General features: G+C 40.3%; 1 protein-coding gene across 1 annotated transcript in view; it reads right to left on the reverse strand.

Annotated features, from left to right (window-relative positions):
• ITGA4 (integrin subunit alpha 4) overlaps positions 1-26,810 on the reverse strand; it is a 53,757-nt gene extending 26,947 nt beyond the window's left edge. The window contains exons 1-13 of the mRNA XM_060779997.2: positions 26,271-26,810; positions 21,940-22,061; positions 13,682-13,788; positions 12,375-12,501; positions 11,806-11,873; positions 9,192-9,318; positions 7,634-7,719; positions 6,874-6,936; positions 6,642-6,779; positions 5,237-5,348; positions 2,715-2,809; positions 1,227-1,317; positions 1-46 (exon numbers count right to left, since the gene is read on the reverse strand). Coding sequence (XP_060635980.2) covers positions 1-46; positions 1,227-1,317; positions 2,715-2,809; positions 5,237-5,348; positions 6,642-6,779; positions 6,874-6,936; positions 7,634-7,719; positions 9,192-9,318; positions 11,806-11,873; positions 12,375-12,501; positions 13,682-13,788; positions 21,940-22,061; positions 26,271-26,482 — 1,394 coding nt within the window. The 5' untranslated portion in view covers positions 26,483-26,810. The remainder of the gene's footprint in view (positions 47-1,226; positions 1,318-2,714; positions 2,810-5,236; positions 5,349-6,641; positions 6,780-6,873; positions 6,937-7,633; positions 7,720-9,191; positions 9,319-11,805; positions 11,874-12,374; positions 12,502-13,681; positions 13,789-21,939; positions 22,062-26,270) is intronic.
• Between the last annotated feature and the right edge of the window lie 937 nt (positions 26,811-27,747).

Genomic DNA, 27,747 nt, shown 5'->3' on the forward strand with positions numbered 1-27,747 from the left:
CTCAGCAACACTGCAGAATCTGATAGAAAAGCACCAACTGCAACATCTGTAGAGAGAGAAAAAAGTCCACAGATTGATGACGATCATTAGGCGCCAGAAATCATCTCTCAGACACAATCCCCTTATTGCATATTCACCTCTGGACTATATTAAATCACTATTTGCACATTATTAATTAGAGGGGATATGGAGATACATTACAGCACATCTATCATTAGCACATTCATTCAGACGTAGCTCTGCGGTTGTCACGCCTTGTGCCAAATAATCTACTGCAATTGGCAATATCATGGCTAAGCTGCTTCATAGGTTCCCCAGGAATTCTGATGATATTCCATTCAACATGAAAGGAATATATTTTAAAACAGGAATATGTATCATGAGAAATAAATTTCCAATCCAAAATTTAAAAAGAGGGCATGCCTCCTAAAAATAAGACAAACTTCAAGAAAGGAATATTCCTCATCAAATCACAAATTACCGGATTTCACAGCATTGAGCTATGGCAGTTAAAGTGGCGTCAAACCGCATTAATTCTACAGTGTATAACACTATGTAATACAATTTTTGTTCCTAGGTTAAAATGCCATTTTAAATAAGTTCCATAATAAAAAAAATGTAACAAGTTTATTAAACTGCAAAAACTTTGTTTTTGGGGACATCCTGCAGCATATTTTGCTATAGTTTTTCAATGAATATCTCACAGAGTCTCAATCAATTCAACAGTTTGTGGCAGACAAAAACAAAAAACAAAGTTTCTGGAGTATAACAACTACTTTCAAAGTAAGTGCTGCACAATTAAACAGGAATAAGACTTTCAAATCAGAAACATATTTTTTCAAGTTTTCTTACATGTAGTAAGAAAACTAGCATATACACAGATTTGTACAGATTGCACTGCAAATGTCCTTATACATAAAGCATTTTAATCTATTCTTTTAAAAGCCCTCGAACAGTTTCTGATCATTCATATTGGTTCCATTTTAATAATCTGTATCCTGTCTTGGATCTATATTTCAGGGGGGGAGAGGATAAGAAATAATGGCATTTGGCCTTGTTTTATTTGTTAGGCCCATTACAGTAGACCCATTAAATCAATTTAAGTGTTGGCCTATCAAGCTCTCATTAAATCAACTGTGATTGGGACTAACCATTGGATTTAGGGCATTGCTTTAAAGAAACAAAAGTGAAGCAACATTTCCTCACCCAAATACCCATTAACCTACCTGAATACCCATTGCTGTCCACATCAATTTTTCCAGAAATGGATTGCCCAAACATGCGTAAAGAATTGCTGATTTGATGTCCTTGTATTCTCTAAAACATTGAAACATATTTTTTTAAAAAAATACACAATTTATCTTTCTAAGAGGAAACTACCCTTTTTAAAAAGAACTACTAAAAAGTATTTGATAAACAATTAAGAAATTATCTAAATCAGCTTTCCTAATGCATTATTCCATTTTTACATTCCAGCTTCCATTTTAAATGATGGTGCTCTGTTTTCTCACCAGTACTGACCAAGATACTTAACAACTCCAAGAAGTTGTATTCCATGATCTTTTGTAAAGTGTGAGAATAATCCAGATCCGATAATTTTTCAAGCAAACTTATACTTGCTGTGCTTTCCTGTAGTTTTGTCCTGCTGAGTAGTTTGATAATTGATACAAACAACTACTTTTTTGCAGTTAGGCTAGCTCCTGAAGCCTCAGGCTTAAAAGGTAAAGGATTCCCCTTGACGTTAAGTCTAGTCATGTCCAACTCTGGGGGGTGGTGCTCATCTCCATTTCTAAGCCGAAGTTGTCCATAGACGTCTTTGAGGTCATGTGGCCGGCATGACTGCATAGAGTGCCATTACCTTCTGGCTGGAGTGGTACCTATTGATCTACTCACATTTGCATGTTTTCGAAATGTTAGGTTGGCAGAAGATGGGGCTAACAGTGGGAGCAAACCCCGCTCCCTGGATTTGAACAGCTGACCTTTCAGTTAGCAAGTTCAACAGCTCAGCGGCTTAATCCACTGCATCACTGCAGGCTCCCTAGGATTAATTTTACACTATTCTTCCATGCTATTTGACATATTTTTGTCTACTTAGGATCTACTTATTGTTGCTGTATGCCTTCATGTCATTTCTGACTTGTGGCAACCCTACAGTGATCCTATCACATTTTCTTTGCAGAATTTGTGGTAATCCCTCCTCTTGAGGCCGAGAGAGTGACATGCTTTAGGTCACCCAGTGGGTTTCCAGAGCCCAGCAGGGATTTGAACCCAAGTCTCCAGAGTAAGTCAACCACTACATCATGCTATCTCTACTTAATACTCTTGGTGAAATAATGCAAGCTGTCTTTCTCAGTAAGTGAAAGGGAAGGATGTAGTGAATTCTGTCCACTTTCTTCCAATCTGAATGGTGTCTTCTCTGATAGACTGGTTGCTAAATGAATTCCTAAATTTTATGCCTTGGGGGCAGAAAGGTGAAGTTGTCACTATCCTTAGTGACAACTGGTGGCTTCCATGTCAGTTGGACAGTAACTCTACTTGGGAGTTTTAGTTTGATGCTTAAGAGCTATCCATGGTGCTGAACTCTCTTCTTCAATTGGATTCAGCCCAGCACTAGTCCAGTGTAAAGTGAAACATCTGCTACTGTGGTTCATGTCCTATTACTTATGAAAACCAAATATTTATTAAACTCAGAATCACATCTTAAGAGCACAAACCTGGGAAAAGACTGGTGATATTCCATTTTTCCTGCCATTATATATGTAAATTGCCCCTTCTAAGTCATTCTCCTGTGGAGCCCCAATGGCTACATCTGTAAATAAAACAAAATAACACTCAAGTGGTAAATTGAAGAGCATTAACTACACAGTAACATACATATAGGTGTTTCCAATGTTTTCTTTTAGAAACTGAAATAAGGATGATCTCACATCAGCGTGTTTACTTCTGCCACTTTTATCAATCACTATCAGGTCATCATATCTCAAGATTCAAATGAATTATTAATGGATGTTGATGCTCTGTCAGAGGATCAGCTATGTTTGTTTTTGCAACAATCCTATGAAACAATAGGATTAACAGCCTCTCAGTCTTATGTATCCCAGTCAGTATCATGGGTACACTATACCTTTAGAAATGCATCCAAACATGGGAAAATCCCACATATGCCTTCAGAAACAATTCAAGGAGCATTGTCTTTCTCTCTGAAATATTCCAAGAATATCTAAGCTATTGCCCACAGATAATCTAGCTAGCTTCCTCGAGTAGGGTAAAGGTAAAGGTTTTCCCTGACATTATGTCTAGTTGTGCCCAACTCTGGGGGGAGGTGCTCATCTCTATTTCTAAGTCAAAGAGCCGGTGTTGTCCATAGAGACCTCCTAGGTCATGTGGCCAGCATGACTGCACAGAGCACCGTTACCTTCCCACAGAAGCAGGACCTATTGATCTAGTCAAATTTGCATGTTTTCAAACTGCTAGGTTAGCAGAAGCTGGGGCAAACAACGGGAGCTCATCCTGCTCTCCAAATTCAAGCCACCAACTTTCAGTCAGCAAGTTCAGCATCTCAGCAGTTTAACCCACTGCACCACCAGGGAACCAAGTAGAATTGGGTATATCCATGTTTCATTTGAGTAAGCCCTAATTAGAGATTAATGAAAACCACTGGCTAGTATCTGTAATTCAGTCTCTGACAGGTTAAACAAGAAGAGGTCTGTCTTGATCAAAAGTCACCATGATCTCTTGGAAGAAGTGGCTACTATTGGTTAGCAATATACTTCCAAAAATCACAAACCATACTTCCAGTTCTTCCAGCACAATCTATTTTTATGATCAAACAGAAACACACTGTGATGTATAAATACTGCAGAGAAGCATGGCAAAAGGTACAGTGAACAAAAGTTCAGCTATGGAAACAAGGAACACTGCGGTACATTGCTTTTCTCCCAGCGGTATGAATGAGGATACTTAAAGGTGCTATTGGTTTAATTCTTTAAAAGCTCTAATCACTTTGTTTTGTTTTGTTTTAATAGGCAGGGCATTAAAAGGGAAATGAAAGAAACTGGTTTTAAAGAAACTAATCTATTTTATATCCTTGGGTAGTTTTATTCCCATATGGAGTTGAGAGACAGAGGAATAACTACTCTCACTATTACCTGTAGCACAAAAATAGTTGTTTGAACAGCTAAGATAAATGATCCAAAGAAAAGGAACACTGGGATATATTGCTCCTAAGTACATCAGGGTTTTAAAAAAATCAAAAGATATTTCAATCTCTACCTTAAGGAGCCTCTGGTGGCACAGTGGGTTAAAACACTGAGTTGCTGAACTTGTTGACCAAAAGGTCATAGATTCGAATCCGGGGAGCAGTGTGAGCTCCCGCTGTCAGCCCCAGCTTCTGCCAACTTAGCAGTTCGAAAACATTCAAATGTGAGTAGATCAACAGGTACTGCAGGAAGGTAATAGTGCTCCATGCTGTCATGCTGGCCAGATGACCTTGGACATCTATGGACAACGGCAGCTCTTTGGCTTAGAAATGGAGATGAGCACCACACCCCAGAGTCAGACACGACTGGACTTAATGTCAGGGGAAAACCTTTACCTTTACCTAAATGTTGGTTTCTGCATCCACTGAAAGAATGAAAATACTAGCAAATAGCAATCTATTATGTCATGTTTATTTATTTACATCAATAAATAAATGTCATGTAATATCTTTCTCTCTTATTCTTATTCTCTCTGGATCTCATGAATAAGAGAGGTTGAACCAACATATGTATTTTATTTTGCTACCCAAGATAAAATGCAAAATGGTACACAAACCCCCATACAAAGACTAATCTAATTTCAGCTCTGGTGAGCGACATCTTCCATTGGTCTAGCAGGCCATCTGTCCCATAAACACAACTGTGTTGGCCCCTTTAATGCTCCTCCCCACCAACCTACTTCATAAAGTATCACTCTCTCTTTGCCTAACAATAGGTCTAATTCTGTTCTTGAAACTCATAATTCTGCTGTCAGTCAGGAAAAATAAATCCCAGGTAAAATGGACCAATTGCGGCTATTAGCCATGAGTGCAAAGCTGATTAATTAGATTATTAAAATGCTGTTTGATCAAAATGGTTACATATCCCACTCAGCACTGGTTGTTTCAGAATACCCATATTTAGAGACCTCAAAAATTGACCCACCTTTCCCTTCTCTTTGCCATTGCTACATATTTCTCAAAGGCATCTGTCATTACCTTCAAAGCCGTCATTATCTATGTCTCCTAAATTGGCAATGGACTCTCCAAACCGCGCCGCATACAAATCGCTCCCAACTAGTGCTGTCTCCAGCTCTGTCATCTTTGCTCCCTGAAGGAAAATAATAATTTTGTATCAGGACAGCAAATGCAGGAGTATTGAGACAGTTACATCAGGAACAGCTTGTAACACTTTAGCAGAAAAACAGTTCATATTCACTAGTGATCAATAGACTTCAAGAAGGGGAAATGGCACACAGTGGGCACACTTGCTGCTCCAAGAGGAAAATAAGAATGTGCCTGTTCCAATGCTACAGACTTTGAAATAAAAGAGTGTTCAACACAAAAGAATTAAGCACATGTTCATATGTCTCCATTGACAATAACTGATCCATCATTTACATTATAAACTATACCTAGTCACCCATCTTTTTTCTACTCATTTTTTAGAGCCATATCACATTTCAATTGTTCTGTAAACATCAGATTAATGAACATTTGAATTTTTGAACAGATTAATGAACTTTTGAAGTAAATAAAGAATAACACTAAGAAAATAGAGGAATTCCAGATGTGAAACAATCAGGGCTAGCTAACACCTCCCAACAAAGGATTCCCCAGGCAGGAAGGAGCCAGGCTTTGAAGCTGCAAAGACATTCAATGCTAATCAAGAGGGCAAAGGGCAACATTCACATTTGCCTCAAGCAGACAAGAGTTCTCCCCCACCCCCCGGACATTTCATATTCCCCCACCCTAGATCTTTACCATATTACCTCTTTTTAGCACAGGTAAGGGCTAAAAAAATAATTACAATTATTCTTGCCCTTGATAAGAAAGATATATGTAGGCATTTTGTTTGCACAAAACCAGATGGTTTTTAGTCCCAAAACCAACACTTTTGCACCAATTCTTTTACATAATATTTTTGCAAAGAAAAAAAGTTTTATAATACAGAAATTCATAGAAAATGCATAAAAGCTCTCATATGTATATATTATAATATAATTCAATATTATTATATTATATTACCGGATAATAATAATACCACCCAATAGGAAGATGTTTCAGTTTACTGATCCTTACACGTAAAACAGAATTGTAAAGTGAAAATGTGTATTCATAACCTGAGTTGATGCTCTATAACTCTTTGTCTTTACCTAAATTACCCTTTATGATGGGCACCAAACGTGCAGAACTGCAAATGCATGACAGCATATGAATGCATTGGAATTTGTTAGCAAAAGCTGTCCCTCACTACCTCATCTTCATGTCAAAAAAAAATCTCAAACAAAATTCACCTATTAATACACAACCATTTGCAAAAAGCAGGTCTTATGAATGGGGCACCACTCATCCCTCTGAATCAACCCACACTGCCCTTATGTTAAACTAAAGAAACACTTACAGCACCGGAATTAATGTAAACGTAAGCCCTTCCTTCTTCTCTGACTTTGCTATATGTTGGTGCACCAACAAGTAAGTCCGAGAGGCCATCTCCATTGAGATCCACAGCACAGACTGTTGATCCAAAGTAAGAACCAAGCTGTTCACACACAAAAGAGACAGCTTTAATAACAGAGGCATCATGGTATTACACTGCAAATAACAATCTCAGACCATCAGTATGGAAATATTACCTTTTTGCCCTTTAATTCTGTCAGAATGGAGAGTCGTCTTGGTTGAATTTTAAAAATATATGCCTAAAAAAAAGAGAGAACAGGAGTTTAATTGAATTATGCACCTTCCAAAAATTAAAACATATATGCCATAAAGAAGTTAACCAACAGCGGAAGAAGGCAAGATCATCTTTACTCTGTTAAGTATCCTGTATTTGGCAATGGCCTGGTCTACAATTGTAAATATTATATACTACATTCCCTGTTTTGCATTTGAATAGTTTAGATATTATAGTAATGTATTCCTGGCATTGTATTTCCACTGATTAACTGTGAGGGCATTAACATTGAAGAATTTGTGCTTTGATTGTGCTTTTCCTGTATGGCAGGAGGTTGGACTAGATGGCCCATGTGGTCTCTTCCAACTCTATGATTCTATGAATTAAAGCAGTTTGACATCAGTTTAACTGTCATGGCTCAAGACTATGGAATTATAGCACAGTGTAGATGTAACCTGTCTCCATATTTACTTAGTATAACAGTGCAGGGTATAACCCAGCAGGTTACAAATGCCATCTGACAAAATATGGTTTTAAGTGCAACTGCTCACCTCCCAGCTCAACTGTGCAGTCATAGAAATAGACAGCATTTAGACATGAAAAGTCCTGACCTAGAAAAACATTTTGGGAAAATATACCAGAGATTATACAGTTTTTCTTGCACTCAAATATTTGGATATTCTACCACCTCTACTGTAAAGGGAAGAGGAATTAATTCTTACTTTACCAGTCTGCTCCTGCTGGGGTGCACCTCCAATTACTTCTGTACTACTCGGAGACAGGAAGTGACCAGCTCCAACAGCATATCCTGTCCATAAAACACATAAATAAATGCAATGTGTATTGGATTATCTCAAAAGCAATCTTCTGACCAGTCTCCAACAAAGAAAGCATTTAAATAAGCTTATTGTGTGAACAGTCCTGAAGAGCAGTAGTACAAAACAGGGATGGCCACACTGTCCACTTCCATTCCACTGCAGCAGCTGGATGGAGTCCAAATTGTCCAGTGGGGCTGAACATGGTTCAATCTTGCTGACTGGCCAACCTTACCTTTGTCATTTTATTTTCTTCACTGCAGAAGTGGCCACAGAGCTTCTAGCCATCACTTGGCTGATGTTATCAAAAGTGTCCATGTGACTCAGAGAGGGGAAGGGGGAAAGGAAGGAAATGATCATTTCTCCTTCTCCAAATCTTGCAGGCATCTTTGATGACATCAGCAAAAACACTGAGAAATGGCCACTAGCTCTTTAGAACTCCACGGCTACTGCTACAGTGACACAAAATGTCCCAAGTAAGTTTCTTTCTCATGTCAGAAGCAACTTGAGACAACTTCAAGTTGCTTCTGGTGTGAGAGAATTGGCCATCTGCAGAGATGTTGCCCAGGGGATGCCCGGATGTGTTACCATCCTGTGGGAGGCTTCTTTCATGCATAGGAGGATGTTTCCCTGTTTCCCCACAGCACAGAGCATGGGGAAAGTGTGATGATGGCACTGGCCTGTGGGAACAAAAGGACTGGTTCCAAATCAGAACGACCAACTGTTCAAATTGCCCCATAATATAGGGCTGTCCCAGAGCTTTGGGGAAATTCTGGAGCAATTCCTTATTTGACCTAACATGGGGCAGAACCTTGTTAAGTGGCCTGGCTCATCATAAGAGTAGGCACTCACTCACTTCAGGTTTATGGCCTATGTAAATAGACCAAAGTTGAAGGGATTAAATTAAAGGGATTAATATTTCAACAATTTGAGAATACGATGACTTCCAGAAGAAAAAAGCAAAAACTGATTATGTTCATACAAAACCCAGCACATGCTTTTGCCACATTGCCATAGATTATCTACATCCTTTCAAAGTAAACTCACAAGATATGCCAACGTATGATTACTGATTGATGGATGTGGCTTCTTATTATGGGAAGCTAATCTTTTCATCAACTGAGAAGAAAACATTGCTCAATCTCTTTTGCATTGAAAGTCATTTTGATTTTTTTTCTGTTTTAGTTGTTTTTCCAATTGTAAAATAAGAACTAGCTGCCTAACCATTAGGAATGCCAAGATAAATCCAACAAAAAGTATTAGGCTCATATATTTATCCTTCATTTCTCAATATAGACTGGAATGCAGTATTCTGTCTGTCTTTCAGGAATTTGGATAAGAACATGTATCACCACTTGCTATTTAGGGCCACTAATGATATTAATTTTACTAAAAACTAAAGAGAAGTAAATCCCCAGCAAATGAAGATTTACACAAAAACAGATTGATAAAATATTTCAGTTACCCAGATAACTCCCAGACTTTACTTGACTATCATCCACATATGAAAGATAGATATTTGCTGTTTTATTGTATACAAAGATAGATCCAGTCCAATAATCTGATCCGGGAGCGCCCATAATAATTAAATCCTGGAAGAAAACAAAAGGCTTTAAGTCTTAAGTTCTTAAAGATAATCAGAATGAGTCATATTTATTCCTGCTCTGTCTGCTTTAAAGTCTCTCACCGTAGCCAAGCTTATTTGATGGCTATATCATTCAGTAGCACAGTGAAGCGAAATGTATTGCAAATGTTTAATATGTTTAGCACTTCTGCTGCTAAAGATTATGTCAACAGAGAATCCCAAGCAGGCCACAAGGTTTAAAAGCAACAACAAACCTGCCCTCCTTTGCATAATGTTCTAGGGCTCATTATTCTTATAGCAAAAAGGAAAGGTTCTCAGTAAAGTAGATTGGTCTTTACAACACCCAATGGAGTACAATTACTTTTATTACTACTTTGAGAAGGTTATTCTGAAACAGACAATAAAACCTTATGTTCTTTTAAAATATTTATGTATTTTCATGATGGAGAAGATAACTCTATGTTAAAATATATATACGGTCCATAATATATGGTAAAAAAAAACCTTGCTGCAATGAGTTTGCCTGTTGTAAAATATATTACCTTTGGAACATCAGCCTGAAAATATTGATTGTCCTATATGAAAATCCATGCAAATAGTCTTTTATACCACTTCTTTTGAAGCATGGCGGTATTTTGTAAGAGTGAGACAAATTGATCCATCCAGTTCAGTATCCTTGCAATTCCAAGATGCATTGATGGGACCAGCAATCACCAGAGTGCTGCATACAGCACACACTAGAAAGTATGATGTACAGATGAGGGTGATATCCATGAGAAATTCAGGGTCATATCCTTCTTCACTGTGTGACTCTGGGATAGAGACGCTCTCTAAGCCAGGGGATGGCATTTAATTTCATTGTATAATGTACAACGACAAAAAAGTTATTCTATTCTATTCTTACAGAATGAATCTGAAGCAGAAATATCCCAGACTGCCCTTGAAGGCATCCACAAACTCCATGCACAACCTGTGTTGGCAGTGAAGTGGAATCTACATGGTCCAGCCAGGCCAAAACCAATTTGGTCTGACTAGACCATCACTTTACCTTCCCTGTCACCATTGCCCTTGCTAAACAGCAACTGAGCACTGGGAATCCTCCTGGTTACTGGAGGCACCCTGTACTGTCAATGGCAGAGGCACTGGGCAGCTAGGGAGAAGAAGATCCACACTAACTCTGAGGATGCTTGCCATAGATGCAGGTGAAACGTCAGGAGAGAATGCCTCTAGAACATGGCCATATAGCCTGAAAAAACCTACAACAACCCAAGATCCACATTGTTCCCAAAGTGATGAGCTGTTCCAGATTTCTGCTCAAACTTCAGAGTATTCTCTGACTTAGGTTAGTGTATGGATAAGCTAGTTTCACCCAGTGTACCCTGTGAAAAGGACTGGAAGTCAATGGACAATGGTAAGTCTTATTAAAACATGATTTAAATAAATGTTTTAAGGTTTGATATGTTTTAAATTATTGTTTTAATATATATGTTTCTCTTATTATGTATGTATGTTTACATAGCATTGAATTGTTGCCTACAGATGTAAGCCACCGTGAGTCTCCTACAAGTTTTAGAAAGGTGGGGTATAAATAGGGTAAATCAATCAATCAATATTCAGAAGCAACCTGTCACTTGATATGGCTATACAGACAATGCACAGAAGTCCTCTATTTCTGGGCATTTATACACTGGTAACTTATCCTATGACCAAACCAGTGTGGTAAAACACAGTATTGGCCTCAGGATGGTTTAGATTGCCACCAATGCTGACTGTTCAGTAACACCAGACTGTTCTTATTGTCCCTCCTGTTGTCTTTATCATCACAGCGAGCAAGTGCAACATAGCTCATGTTGGTTATTTGGCACCTGTGGGACAAAGCAATGGGAGAGAAGGAATTATCCCATCCTCCCCCCTCGCTTCTCCAACGGCTTCGTCACTTCAGCATTATTCTAACCAACAAACAACTGGCATGACCCATGTCGCACCTGCTGACCTCCATGATGAGGTAAACAGGGGAAAGGAAAGTATAGTAAGTGCCATCCCATGTGACCAAGACCCAAACCCAGGGAACATGGAGTGACCACATAAACAGGGGCTATTAGAACTGACTCAATAGTCCCAAAGTCTAGATTCTGGGGGAGAATCTGGAGCAACCCATAACTTCAATTAATGTGGTTTAAGACTGCATCAAGTAGCTTTGGGGTGCATTAATCCAGATCCGTTCCATGCATGATATACCAACCATGAATCTGATTAACAGTTCCTTCACACTAAATAGTCAGACTGAATATGCCCTCTGAATATGAATCTCCCCCTCTTTTCCTGAAATGAACCTACCAGGATAAGTGGCAGGTGGGGAGGAAAGCCATGCCTACTCCTTTGAGTTTAGTGGAAGAAGAGGAAGACAGAAATGCAACTAAGAAATGGAATATGCAAACAGTTTACCTAATTCTTGTGACACACAAGTTGACAGCGATATTTTTAGCTTACACACCTTTGTATAAAATGTTGATATTCCAGCTTGGCATGATCCATATTTTTCTCCATATCGTCTCACGTAATCTGAATATTTGCACACACAAAAATACAAAGGAAAATTGCTATGCATTGGGGGAGAAACCAAGCAACTAAAAACAATAATCCTTCCTGAATAGTATCAAAAATTATTTTCAGCTGTTTTGGCAGAAATGTCGGGATTACGTAGACAACAAGAAAATATTCCACCCAGTAAAATCAAAAGAACAAAGGCATTGAGAGGCATTCTGTTCAAAATGTAATGTCACTACACATTTGCTTTGATAAAACTCTAAATTATCCCAATAAATCAAACACTCTAATTTTGGAACATATCAAGAAAACCAAGAAGATTATTGTAGTGTAGCTATAAATCCACAGTTGCAATAAGACAAAGAGTTGTAAAATCAATCTTCCATCAGCTATTAAGCTTCATTTTTTGTTTAAACTGCTAACTGTTCATAGTAATTATGGCTCCTATGAAAAAGCTCTAAAAGAAAGAGTCCAGAGTCTGACTCTCCCCCACTGAAATGTAGCACATACACCTACCTTTATAGCATGGACATATTCTTTGACTCAACAATGTCCGGAAATTGGCTGGTATCACGTAGCAAACACCATTAGGAAGTTTGTGCTCTGAAATATAAAATACATTTTTCCATCGATGTCCACAGGCCTACAGAAAAGCAAAGAAGAGGTGGAAATAAGTGTGATAACTGCAGAGGTAACCTGAACAAAACACAATTAAAGTTCAGGAAACATACTTATGGAGAACTTTCCTCTAGTAAAACTAGGAGTCCATATAGCTCAACATAATCTGTACTAGAAGTTGAGGATCCAGGATAATTTCCAGGCATCCTATACAGCAGTAGTTCTCAGCCTGTGGGTCCCCAGATGTTTTGGCCTTCAAACCATTATTCTAACCGTCTTCAATGTAAATGTGTAAATGTGCTTACATATCCTTCCAGTAATAATAAAGAGAGTAAAATAATGGAAATGTAATAATAACAGCAATAATTGCGTAAAATAATTAATATAATAATAATAAATAGAGTAAAATAATAAATGAAATAATAATAATAATAATAATAGAGTAAAATAATGGAAATGTAATAATAATAAAAAGGGTAAAATAATAATAATAATAATAATAATAATAATAATAATAGAGTAAAATAATAAATTACTTTGACTCGAGTATAAGTCAAGGGGAGCTTTCTCAGCCTAGAAAAGAGCTGAAAAACTTGGCTTATACTCGAGTATATATGGTACTTTATGTATGACATTTTCAGATTCAACTTAAACAGAGAGGGCATGTTATCTAAACATAAATCTATCACCTCAGTCAATGTCTTTCAACACATTCTACCAGTTTACATTTTGAAGAAGCAAAGGGCAGACATACGTCTTTGTAAATAGTCCTACTGAGGTAATTCTAAAAATATGATTTTTATATTTCATATTTCAACACTGCTTGTTAATTAACATACTATAAAGAAAGCATTTTCAGGAGAATACGTCAAAAAACAGAGAGGCAGACAGCCAGACACATACAAAAGTAATGTGGAGTACTGTTCTGTAATTTCGAGAAGGAGTTTGGAAGGGGAAATAACTAAAGCGATGAAAGAACATACTCAGATGTTCAAGAGTTTGGAAGAAACTTGTTCAGCATGCAAGTTAAATAAATAGAGCAATAAAATGCAGCTTTGTCTAACTCCTTCGACAACTGAAAACCATTCCATTCTGGTCTAGCACTGAATTAATAATAGTAATAATAGTAGTAGTACTTTATTTATAACCTGCCCTCTCTTGCCATATAGTTTTATTTGTAGAATTTATGACAGAAGTATACTTACAACAATAGACCCATCTTCTCCTGGCTGCCTTGACAAGCTCACCCCCAGCCACTGATTGTCTCTTTCTTCTAAACAGGTTTTTCCACACTTCTGCCCTTCTGGGTAGCCTTTAAAGAAGAAAAACATACATCAATACTTATGTGCATGTATGTATGTCCAAGTCTCCTATCGACTTTTGGCAATCCCTTGAAGTTCTTAGTATTTGCTTAAGCAAGGAATGTCGACATATATATTAATCTTTGAGAACACAGATAGCACATTGACATCATATTGCTATGCTGAGGTGATAGCAACTGAATGAGAATAAGATTACCAGTAAACCACTATGTTGCAAAACTCAGTTACATGAGGATGTAATGACAGTTTAATAATGACATCAGAACCTTATAGCACCACCGTTCCACTTCTGAACTTAAGAGCCATGTGGTAAATGGGAAAACGAGTTTTTTCACCACAAAAATGTGTATATAGTTTCACAAAGGAAAAGGTGCTAATTTTGTGCAAGACTTTTTATGCAAAGTAGGGAACACACACAAAATGCACAATATTTCAGTCGCCTCCTAAAAGTGAGATGTGATGAGGAAGCCAGCAAGCTGAGCTAAAACTAAATCTCAGCAGAGATTGTTTTCCCTACACAGCCAGCATGTTTTTAAGTTAATGTCAAATGGTTCACCATCCTTATAATATCCATTTAAGGATAAAATGAAGTCAGACCAGGATCAAAGAAACAGTGCAGTGACCACTTTATTTTAAAAAGTGGGTGTTTTCTCCCCATTGGCAAATAGGTGGCATAAGTAAAGACTCCAATATGAATCAATAGCGATGTGAGAATGCAGGATCAATTTTTGACTGTTAAGCACATTTTAAAAAGAAAAATAACCCAAATCCAGTGAGATGTGAGCATGCTCAGTGGTTACAAAATACTGGTTAAGGAGGCAAGATAATGATGAGGGACTGAAGGGACCATTATGAAAACAAGCAGCAGCATTTTATACATTCTACATTCCCACTTGCACTAAGGATATAGTATTTTACAATAAAAATCAGAGTATCTCTTATCCAAAGGTTGAGTATTTTTTATCAGACATGTGTTTGATTTCAGGATGGTCCTGCCCCCCACCAAGATTTTGGAATGCTTGTATTTACCTTAATGTTAATACTGAGATATCTTGGAGAAAGGACCCAAGTCAAAACATGAAACTTATCTATGGCCCCTTCCACACAGCTGAATAAAATCCCACATGATCTGCTTTGAACTGGGATATATGGCAGTCTGGACTCAGGGTGCTTCCAGACAGCAGTAAATTATGCATTTTAAACAGGGGCAAAAAAATCCCAGGACTTCAGAAGAGGTCCACATACAGACCTGTTGGTCCTGGGATTTCTGCCTCTGTCGTCCAGACTTGATGCTCTATTGTGAGATTTAGAGGCTCCCAAGATGGACGCTGCAGGAGTTCTACTGGAAACCTCAAGATGCAGATATGAGGAGAATCACTGCAGCGAATCACTACAAAAATGCAGTTCTTTGTCCTGGTGAGAGAAACTGTACCCTCCAGACGTTTCATGAAGTTTTTGGCACACAAACAAAGTTTTTGCCTTCTACTCAAGTGTCACCTTCTTTTTAGAAACCGACCAATCAGAAACAAACATCTAAAGCCTGGGAACAAACCCAGATAAAAATAATCCCGTGATTTCCGATTGCAGGGACATACAGATATGCAAAGATCCGCATATTCAGCTCAAAACTGCAATATTCCTGCACATGGAAATCTTGTGGTTTTTGCCTTTTGTGGTGATTGCTTCTGCATTTACAGGGAACAGCATCTGGCCACCCTCCTGATTGCTGTGGAAGCTCTTGGGATAAGGGTTTCTGCCTTGATATTCTGGGTTATATGGCTGTGTGGAAGGGCCCTATGTTTCATATACACCTTATACATATTGTCATGAAAGTTATGTAATACACAATGTTTTTTATTAAGCGAAGGTGTATCTCTGTCACCTAGGTGGACAATTTTGGAGTATTTTCAATTTTGGAATTCTGGATTAGGGATGCTACATAAGGAGGGACTTTGTTGAAGCACAAAGGGAGCATGGAAGAGACACCTCTAACTATAACAAAGATGAAATGAATAACAGTTCTCTTCTCCAGGCTTTTGGGTTCTCAGTAAAGCACCTCAGAAACGGTTTGCTGAAGTAAAAAAACAAACAAAAAATAAAACCACAATACAAGCTCACAATTCACAAGGCAAAAATATTTTCTGAGCTTATGCAGACCTGCTAGCAAACAGGATTAGCATTTTCAGAAAATGTGAGTTTCTAACCACACAGAACACACTGAAATCCACTATACAATCTGAGGCAAACCTATGTGGTTATCATGGGTGGTGGCATGTGTATTGCATTTTACCGGACTTATTTTGTGACTCTTGGTGCTTTTTTGCATATTGCTCTGATATTAATACAATCAGGACTATTCCAGGCTATCCTGTACTTTCAGGCAAATTGAGATATCTTTTTTTATTGGAATAAAACATACTTCTAATTAATTTGATTTTCAAGAACAGACTTCTTATTCCATTGAAATTTTCCTTCCTTCCTTTTCTTCTCCAGTTCTGCACCACAGGATCCCTGGCTCTCCAAAGAAGAACTAGGGGTCCTTCCACATAGCCCTATATCCTAGAATTTTAAGGCAGAAAATCCCACAATATCTGCTTTGAACTGGGTTATCTGTATCTACACTCAAATAATATGGAACTTCCTTCCTTGATATTCTGGAATATAGGGCTGTATAGAAGGGTCCAGTCAGTGTGGTCGAAGAATTTCATTACCATAATCACTGTGTTGCCGTGGAGCCCCAGATGGTGCAATGGGTTAAACCCTTGTGCTGGCAGGACTACTGATCAAAAGATCAGTAATTCAAATCTGGGGAGCGGATTGAGCTCCTGTCTGTCAGCTCTAGCTTCTCATGCGGAGAAATGAAAGAAGCCTTCCACAGGATGGTAAAACATCCGGGTGTTCCTGGGGAACATCCTTGCAGATGGCAACTTCTCTCACACCAGAAGCAACCTGCAGCTTTTCAAGTCGCTCCTGACACAAAACAAAAAACTGGGTTGCTGTTCCAGAAGCATTCTCTCCTGATGTTTCTCCCATATCTATGGCAACCACCCTCTTCTCAACTTTTGGGAAGCTTACCATGTGAAGCCTAAAAATGCCAGTGGCCCACACAAGTTGTTGACTTATTTAGAGGAAAGTTGGTTATTATGGAAGTTTTTCATTGCAACACTGGACCCGTCCAGACAGTACCTTTTGCAGTATCTACCTCAATAAAGGAGGGGCTATCCAAACAACGTTTTGGACAGTCCCGAATTAATTCACTACAAACCGAGAAAACTGTGGTTTATTCTTGAAAGTCGCGGGATAAACCCACTATTTCCAGTCCTGGACTGTAGAATACAGTGAACTGTGATAATACCTCCCCCCCCCAAAGCCACAAGACCTCTTAGAAAAGTAATGAAAACGTACCCAGCCTCCATTATAGGCTTTGGCCAGCACTCCCAACACATAGAAATGATGTGCCAGGAGAGCGAAGGGTGGGGAGTAGGGAGGAAAATAATGCCAGGAAAGCTGGCTGAAGCCTGTAATGGAGGCTAGGTAAGTTTTCATTACTTTTCTAAGGGGTCTGGGGGCTTCAGAAGAGGGGGTAGGGCCTCCAGCTGTTCTCCCGGGCTAGTCCTGGGAGAATATCTGAACACCCACCCCAGAAAGTGTGCGCTTTATGGGGTGGATGTGGACAGGCCCCCAGGAAAATCCACGTCTTAAAAACTTGGATTGTCCTGGGATAAAGGCCCGTCTGGATCTGCTCACTGACATCCTATTCACTCACTCACTTAAAACTCTGCAGAACTTCTTTGTGAACAGTCATGCATATCCATGTTCTGTTAGACATGCAATCACTCTCCCCCACTCTCCCAAATTGTCAATTCCAACAAATCTAATGCCAAGTTACAGAGTGGGAGTCACACCAGAGCTGGTTGGGCTGCAGTTCACCAACAGCCATAACCAACACAACCAATGGTGACAAATGCTTGGAACTGCAGTCTAACTTCTAGACTCCTATTCTTACGCAAGAAACTAGACTCAAGTCCTGATTTCTGAGCTTCTGTGACTCTTAAAAGACTCTAGTTGCCTTCCTAACAAAATTTCCAGTACTGAATAGGCTTTTTATTTAATTCATTGCTCATGATCAGTAAAGTTTCATAAACAGGAAACTGATGGGTAAAAACTCATAAGTGATAAAAAGAAAAATATCTTCCGGTACTGATTAATGCTAAGGCAACACTTTGGGAGCCATGAGCTTCACATTCTTCTTGTTGACCTAACAATTAGATAGTTCATTACGATGGAGTTGTCCAAATTCAAACATTATTTTTGAACACACATTTTCACTTTTAGATGAACATATGTGCAACTTTAGATGCAGACCATTTTTTAAAAAAATGTATTAAGTAAACTATTACTCAGCTGCACTTCACAACTAAAATAGGTTTCCTCACATCTGGTTCAGCTTAGTATCATCACCAGCTGCTCAGAGGGATCTGTGTTTATAGGTTAAGGAAGCCTTGGGAGGCTTATCTAACTGATACCTTAGTGGCTCAAATAAAACAATTTCTATCTAAATGGAAAGAGAAGGAACAAAGAATTTTAGAGAAATTAACTTGAAATGGTCTGATACTATGTAAAACATTTATGGGACTGTGGTTCAATTTCAAGATTTTCCATAGAAAATCAGAATACAAATAACAAGAGAAGATGAGGATGATAATGGTGGTTGTGGAAGTGATTATGACATTGATGTTGTTGTGTGCCTTCAAGTCATTTCCACCTAATGGTGACCTTAAGGCAACCCTATCACAGGTTGAAGTTTGCCACAGCCTTCTTCTGAGAGTGTGATTTGTTCATGGTCACTTAATAGGTATCATGACTGAGGAGGAATTCCACCCCTGATCTCCAGAGTCATAGTCAAACGTTCAAGCCACATAACACTTCTCCCCAATTATGACATATTGCCCTTATTTTGGAGGCTTATAGAAGAAATGGCTTATGGAAGAAAGGAAAGCAATGTGAGGCTGAATGCCAGCTAGGTTATTAAGCAGAATGAGACAGATAATTCAGGTGGCAGATGCTAGGAGGCATGGATAGCCCACACATAGCGACACACAGCTGTATATGTTGGAGGACATTGCTGTATATGCCTCATGACTTCTCCTGGACCCCCTCAATCAGCCTAATGCCTGAAGCATGGGGGAAGATAATTAATTGGACTGTTAATTGGACTGTGAACTGCCAATCCAACTAACATCTGTACAAGGAATAGGAAGAGCACTTGTCCTTCATTTTACGGGTATGCTTCACCGGCTGCAGTTATCAGTGAAGCCAGTACACAGCTGCAAGAATGGAAAATAAAATACTTCTGAAATACTTTTGAGAAAGGGTGAACCTGACACAGCAGTCCTGTCAACTGGTCTATGTACTAGTCAGGATCCTATCATACTCCTTGATATAGCAGGTCAGAGTTCTTATTTTCAAATGCAGAATATCTTGATGATCTTTGCACATTGCAACAGCATGCATGGAAATGCAATACAAGAATGAATCCTGAGGGGAAAAAAGTACTAGCATGGAGACTATCTAGAGTTAAGTGCAAATAATCAAGCAACAAGCAATACAAATGCAGGGAAGGGCTCTCCCGGTACGTTTCCACCCCTCTTTGCTGCCAGAGATGCCAGTTTCAAGCCCTTGCCTCTTTGCTTGTAGGAATAAGAGGCACATTCACATAGAAAGTATCATACTGAAACAGCAGAATGTGGTTTCAGAGGGCAGCACCTGGAAGAAGAACTGCTGACACACTGCTGACACTTTCAGAGCTGTTCCCTTATAGCCCAATTCAACAAATTGTCTCTCACGGGAATATTTCATACAGCACATCCTCTCACTGGTCCACATAGCTCTGTATTGTTGACACAGATCAGCAATGTCCACAGTTTCAACAGTCTTTCCCAGTCCTACCTAGACATGCCAGAGACTACATCTTGGGCCTTTTGTGAGGTTACCCATCACTCACCAGATTTGAGCTGTGAAAGGAGGAGCAATGAAGTGATGGAGGACCAATATGAATGCATGCCAGCTGTCTTATCTGCTAAGCTGGCTTGCTGTCTCCTGATTCAATTGGAAGCAATCACCTTTCATCAGCAATGTCAGGCTCAGATTCTATGTGTGCTGTATTTATTATTATTTTATTTATTGCACTTATATACCGCTTTTCACACCCCTAGAGGACTTATAGTGGTGTACATCACATAATGGTAAGATTTAATGCAAACATACACACAAAACCAAAAAATATCTAAAACAATGGCATAGAACTATAAATTAAACCATTAAAATAATATTAAACACAGAACACAAACAATATTTAGACAAATAAAACACAGAAATAAAACCATCTTAATATTAACATTAAAATCACATAATCCAAAAATGCAATCTGAAGCCATTCCAATTGTCAATTGCACTTATTTATTATTCATTTCTTGTGCTATTATTTTGCTGCCACAAAGACTTGGTACCATAGCCATGTCTGCTTGTTCTTTCTGAAGGCCAGGAGGGAGGGCACTGATCTAATTTCACTGAGGAGAGAGTACCACAGCTGAGGAGCCACCACTGAGAAGGCCCTGTCTCTTGTTCCCAGCAACCACACCTGCAAAAGAGGTGGGACTAAGAGCAGGGTCTCCCCGGATGATCTTAACTTTTGAGATGGTTCATAGAAGGACAGGTAAGCTTGGCTAGAATTGTTTAGGGCTTTATAGGTTAAAGCCAGCACTTTGAATTGTGTGCGGTAGCAAGCTGGCAGCCAGTGGAGCTGACACAACAGGGGGTTGTGTGCTCCCTGTACACTGCTCCATTTGAGCAGCGTACAAGGTGTTGGACCATTCGAAGCTCCAAACAGTCTTCAAAGGCAACCCTGCATAGCGTGCCTTGCAGTAGTCTATATGGGATGTAACAAAGGCTATGGTTTTCAGCCTCCTCACATTTATATCACTTATCACTTGATAAATTGCAGTTTAATGTGCAACAGGAATAACATCACATTTCAGGGGACATGAATGCTTTCTTTTGTACCCGTTCTTTAATACACATTAGTGCTTGATACTAAATTTATTTGGGAATGGGACATGAATGTGCAAGTCAGCTGATGAAAATCCTTACACAGAGAAGAGCTGATCTTTCATCTAGCTTTCTTCCTAAGCTTCAGCACAAAGACATTCAATAGAGCTCTGTTTTCAGTAAAAAGCCTGCAGGGAAGATAATACTCAGTCTTGAATAGGCTGCATTTTATGTAAAACCACATTTTACACTGGCAGATAGATATACCATGTAAGCAGCACTTTTCTGCCGATATAGCCACAAGATCCTTCATTCCCAGCAATTATGAGAGCTAGAATTCATTTAGGAAAGAGAAAGGCTAACTGGTTTAAAAATCCTCTCTGTATATATATTTTAAAAATATATCAGTGGTGACCTCTCCTTTCTCCTAACCAGTAGCATATTTCAACTGACTTTAGTGCCAAACGGCTGAGTGCGTTATCACCTTGAAAAGGTTATCATAAGTTCCCACATGCTTATGGAATAACTGTTTCATAGACACTGTGAGAGAAAGGCGGGAAATGAAACTCTAAATATGTATTTTGATTATCGGTTTTAGTCGCTGGTGCTAATTCAGCTGTAACCAGCTATTTCATTGAGAAGGGAGCAATACAAGTTGAATATTTTGACACTTCAGAGTCTAAGGAAGTAAAGAATACACACCAAACATTATAAATAGCACACATTACACATTCACCAAAAAGGCAATATCCTATAGAATGGAGAAATCTTTTAAGGTTAAAAGGAAACAGCATTGTGCAGCAACCATCATCTCACAGCCTCCTAGTAAACAGCCAATTTTCTGTCAATAGAGAGAGAAAAACTCACACAAGTATGAAATAATATGTTAATTCTCAGACTTTTCCCCACTTTGAAGGTGTTACAAAAATAATGGAGGAAGGAAGTTAGAAGCAGTGGTCAATAGAAAAGTGATACAGAAGGAGCCTGTAAAAACATATGGCTAATGCTTTACCCAATGGATTTGTCTCGTGACATGGATGGTATTTAGCTAAGAAGATGGCAAGGCCATCAAGTCCCACCTTCCACTTACTCACCCACTTGAAGTGCTTCACAATATCGCCCTGGATTCTTCCCAATTTGGCACCTGTATATTGCACCTGGATTCACTACTGATGCGTTTGTAGGCCAGTTAGCTTTAGGGGCTCCTACAACAAGCCTAAAGAAGAAAACAAGAATGAAATGATAGTAAGAGGGCAATTTCCCTGGCAAGAGCTTGTTCACAATTTTCCTGGGACCCAGAGAGAGGAACCAAGGTAAACTGAATTGAAATCCTTTAGGTCAGTGCTTATTCTGATATTGGAGATTGGCACTTTTCAATGTGCCAGGGACTGACACTATATTGGTGTCCATTGGATACAGCTATTGTATTCTTTCTGGAAACTAGGCAGGGACCAGCAGACAATGGCATGGTGGCTAGCACCAGTCCAGAGTCCATCACTGTGAAGCCCAGTAGTAGTCTATAACAGAGTTCCTTAACCTTGCATTCATGACTCATTTACATCTAAGAAATGTTTTTGTGACCACAGGTATATAGGTTGTTGTTGTTGTTTATTCATTCAACCGGTTCCGACTCTGTGACCTCATGGACCACCCCACACCAGAGCTCCCTGTCAGTTGTCGCCACCTCCAATTCCTTCAAGGTCAAGCCAGTCACTTCAAGGATACTATCCATCCATCTTGCCCTTGATTGCCCCCTCTTCCTTTTTCCTTCCAGTTTTTCCAGCATCATTATCTTCTCCAAACTTTCCTGTTTTTTCATTATGTGGCCAAAGGATTTCATCTTTGCCTGTAATATCCTTCCCTCCAGTGAGCAGTTGGGCTTCCTTTCCTGAAGTATGGACTGGTTTGATCTTCTTGCGGTCCAAGGCTCTCTCAGAACTTCCCTCCAGCACCACAGTTCAAAAGTGGTATATAGGTATATAGCATAAATATACAAATCAAACATTTGCTGATGTTAATTCAGCATTTGCAAGGCTTGCTAAACAGGCTGATTTCCATTTTTTGTGGAATACATCTGAAGCATTTTCTGCAGCGTACATTGTAAACACTGCACATTGTTGCTAAAAGATAATGAATGGTGTTCAGAAACCTTTTACTGTTGCCAATTTTTTGTGATATGAGCACTGAATTAAGGGCCCCCACTTGGGGTGGGGATTCACAATGTAAGAAGTTGTAGTCTGTAGGACCATTATGGCACAGATGTCAGTAATCTCCATGAAAAAAAGCACTAGGAAATGTTGAGAACTTCAATATGTGCCTTAAAGAATAACCCAAGATTTTGAGACAACGTGGCACCATATTAACTGTCATGGCTCAATGCTGTGGAATCCTAGGAGCTATAGCTTGGTGAGGCACCAGGACTATTGTCAGAGAAAGTCCATGCAAAACTACACCTCCCAGAATTTCATAGCATTGAACCATGCCAATAAAAGTGGCATCAAACTGAATAATAATTTGACAGTGTAGATGCACCCCTACTTTGATACAACATTGAGCAATACCAGAGCCAACTAAATATTACAAGACAGTATGCAAGGATTTGAATTCTCCAGAACTCTTCCTCAGAGTACTTATGACAAAATATGGGGGGTGCTTTTTTGACTGCCTAGTCTAATACCCTAAAAATACCAGATCCTGTCTTGATCTTGGAAGGTAAGTAGGATCAGCCCTGGTTAAGACTTGGAAGGGAAACCACCAACAAATAGCAGGTTCCAGGGGAGAGGAAGCAGCTGGCAAAGCCATCTCTGTGAATTCCTTGCCTAAGAAAACTCTATGAAATTCATGGTGTTACCATAATGTGCCAAGCAACATACACACTCAATAATCCAAATAGAGCTTTAAAGAGCTCAAAAGTTTACATGGCTGGCATTTTGGAGAGTTCCTGTGAATGTTGAATCCCACATCCCATTGAGTCGCGAAAACTGTTATTTTATTTTTTACAATGACATCCATGGAGTCACCATTAGTGGGTTTGCCATAAGACCCCAGTTGATTTGAAAACAGCGACCATGTCAGGTGACTTGAAGGAGAACTCTGGAGAAATCAAATGTTTACATGTCAGGCACTTGGTTGATTTGGAATCTCACCCCCCCCCCCCCAAATCACTCAAACTCTACCTCTTTGTATTATTTTCTCCCCCCACCCTAATGACATTCATGGGATCTCCAGAATACGCCAGGTAACTAGATGAGAGTCCTAACAAGTCACACTCCAAAGCCCTGGCACTTCGGTGAGTGGGATTTTGAACCCCACATAAGTCACTCAAACTCTTAGTAAAGAAACAAACAAACTACAACCTCATTTCGTTATTTGCTTTGGCTGTGAACTCACACACTTCTCTTGTCCCTTCCTCAACATTCAGACAGCAGGATGGAGAAGACAAGAGAGAATTAAACTAAGTCTTATTCTCTAGCTCACTCGCTCAAACAAGCACAGAGCCTTATCCAACGAGACCCCCCCCCCCCCCCCAGTTTTAAACACTATGTATACATTTATAGAATGGAAAGCAATGGAACCCATCCCACGATGCAGGGGGACTTCCTGTCTCTGCCTGTCAAGATTTGTCATGTAATCGTTGAAAAAGGGGATGGGGGAGATGACGATCTGAAAGCATCTCAATTGTCTTGGATGCATGATATTCCATTTCTAAAGTGCCCAAAACATGTGGGATAGGAGCCGTCAGAATTGCCTACATTGACTCAAATAGGATGACGTAGGCAAATGGGCTGTCCTGTGGGCGGTCTACTAACCAGCAGTAAGCCCCCACTTCTCTGCTGTAATGTGGCCACACAATCAATGTCTGTAATTGTTTAATATATATTTAGAACTAAGAAATATTGTTACTTTAGTAGATCACTATTTTTCTTAAGGAATGCAAATCTCAAACCAGCAAGAGTTTGGACTCTTGTGATGTCGAAGTAACGCCCTTTTTTGTAAAAAGGGGGAGGGAGGGAACGGGTGGACAATCCACTTGCTGGTGGGATAAGGATGAAAACAGTTAGAAAGGGAGAAACCACCAAATTCAGAAGACACGCTGTAAGTAATAACTGAGGGATGAATTTGGTTAGTAAAGGAGAAACCAGCAAGTTCAGCAGACATATGGTAAGTATTGTTGAAGGCTTTCATGGCTAGACTCACTGGATTGCTGTGAATTTTCTGGGCTGTATGGCCATGTTCCAGAAGCATTCTCTCCTGATGTTTCGCCCACATCTATGACAGGCATCCTCAGAAGTTGTGAAGTCTGTTGGAAACTAGGGAAGATGGGTTTATATATCTGCCAAATGTCCGGCGTTGGAGAAAGAACTCTTGTATGCTGAATGTTGCAACTGATCATCTTGATTAGCATTGAATGGTCTTGCAGCATCAAAGCTTGGCTGCTTCCAGCCTGGGGGAATCCTTTGTTGGGAGGTATTAACTGACCCTATATCCCAGAATATCAAGGCAGGATATCCAACAATATCTGCTTTGAACTGGGGGTCCTTTCATACAGCTGAATAAAATCCCACATCATCTGCTTTGAACTGTGATTTATGGCAGTGTGGACTCAGATAGCCCATTTCAAATAAAATATTGCGGGATTTTCTGCCTTGATATTCTTGATATTTTCTACCTTGATATTCTGAGTGTGGAAGGGCCCTCAGTTATCACACTCAGATAATGTGGGGGTTTTTTGCCTTGATATTCTTGGATATAGGGCTGTGTGGGAGGGCACTCAATTAACTGAATTCACACTCAGATGTGGGATTTTTTTTGCCTTGATATTCTGGATATAGGGCTGTGAGGAAGGGAGCTAGGTTATCTGAGTTCACACTCAGATAATGTGGGATTTGTATTGTTGAAGGCTTTCATGGCTGGAATCACTAGGTTCTTGTGGGTTTTTTTGGGCTATAGGGCCATGTTCTAGAGGCATTTCTCTAGCTCCATCAGAGAAGAGCTCTTTGCCCCACCCCAGCCATTCCACAGATATATAAACCCATTGTCCTAATTCCAACAGACCTCACTACCTCTGAGGATGCTTGCCATAGATGCAGGCGAAACGTCAGGAGAAATGCCTCTAGAACATGGCTCTATAGCCCAAAAAACCCCACAAGAACCTATAATATTCTGGGATATAGGGCTGTGTGGAAGGGCCTTCACACTCAGATAATGTGGGATTTCTTTTGCCCTGATATTCTGGGCTATAGAGCTGTGAGGAAGGGCCCTAAAAGGCCATGATGCCATGATCATGAACTCCCCCAAAGAGGACAAGGTCCTTAGTGTCAAGGAGCCCTTGAGTCTGAGCAGGAAGAGCATGTGGGATGCCATGGGTGGCTGGGCTGCAGGCTGGGCAGAAGAGTTGCCCTTGGGTGGGGCGAGGGCTACTCACCAGGGCGTGTGGGCCACGCTGTGGAGGAGCACCGAGTAGCCAAACAAAGTCCCGTTGTGCCCTTGGAAGACCAGCGGGCTCAGCGTGTCCAAGTTGTAAGCCTGGGCAGGCGTGGAGCAACAGCTGAGGGAGAGGAGCAGGCGGGCCAGCCCTGGCGGGGAGAAGAAGCGCGCCTCCTTCTGCTTCTGCTTCTGCTGCCAAGGAGCCTTCATCCCTCTTGGCTGGCTCTTTCCCTTGTTCTACAAGTTGTCTCCCGTCTCAGGCTCAAGGCAGACACGGAGGGCTGCTCCTGCTGCCTCCAAGTCCCGGCGCTTCTTGGAGTCCAGGAGGCGCCAAGTTCAAAGAGTGAAGTCAGTCCAAAGTTGGAGCTGGGCGCCTGCCTCTCTCGAGGGCGGGGTGGCTGAGGGGGAAGTTTGGGGCTGGCTCTCCCCAGCAAGGCTTGAGGAGGCGCTCCTGGCCCTGCTTCGCCAAGCCGAACCCCGAACGCGCGCGAGAGAGAGAGGCCGCTGCTTTCAATTAGGGACAAAGAGGAGGGAAAGGAGAGGCAGAGAAAGCAGAAAGGAGGAGACCGAGGCGAGGGTCGAGGGGTTGTCCCAGCAAAAGAAGGAAGTGCCCAGAGCACCAGGAACACCCCCATGCCCCCAACAAACCGAGCAGCGTCCAAGTGGGCTCAAGGCGGGGGAAAGTTTCCAACAGAGCTCACAACCTATGAGGATGCCTGCCATAGATGCAGGCGAAACGTCAGGAGAGAATGCTTCTGGAACATGGCCAGACAGCCCGAAAAACCTACAACAACCCGGGGAAAAGTTGTGAAGGAAGAACCACACACAGACTTTGAAACACAGCAGTAATTTAGGGCCCTTCCGCCAAGCTCAGTAAAACCCCACATTTTCTGATTTGAACTGTAATATATGGCAGTGTGGACTCAGAGAACTCAGTTATTGTGGGATTTTCTGCCTTGATATTCCCTTTATAGGGCTGTGTGGAAGGGGAGAAAGTTGTAAATAAACACACACACTTCTGAAGGTAAAGGTAAAGGTTGTCCCCTGACATGTCTGACTCAGGGGTGCGGTGCTCATCTCCATTACTAAGCCAAAGAACCGGTATTGTCCATAGACACCTCCAAGGTCATGTGGCCGGCATGACTGCATGGAGTGCCGTTACCTTCCCACCGAAGTGGTACCTATTGATCTACTCACATTTGCATGTTTTCGAACTGCTAGGTTGGCAGAAGCTAGTGCTGACAGCAGAAGCTCACGCCGCTCCCCGGAATCAAACCTGCGACCTTTCGGTCAACAAGCTCAGCAGCTCAGCGCTTTAACCCACTGCACCACTGGGGGCACTTCTGAAAGACAGCAGCAATTTAGGCCCCTTCCACACAGTTGAATAAATTCTACATTTTCCACTTTGAACTGGAATATATGGCAGTGGAATATATGGATGTGAGAGCTGGACCATAGGGAAGGCTGAGCGAAGG

The sequence above is a fragment of the Anolis sagrei genome, chromosome 1 (genome assembly GCF_037176765.1).
Source record: "Anolis sagrei isolate rAnoSag1 chromosome 1, rAnoSag1.mat, whole genome shotgun sequence".
In the NCBI taxonomy this organism is placed as follows: Eukaryota; Metazoa; Chordata; class Lepidosauria; order Squamata; family Dactyloidae; genus Anolis; species Anolis sagrei.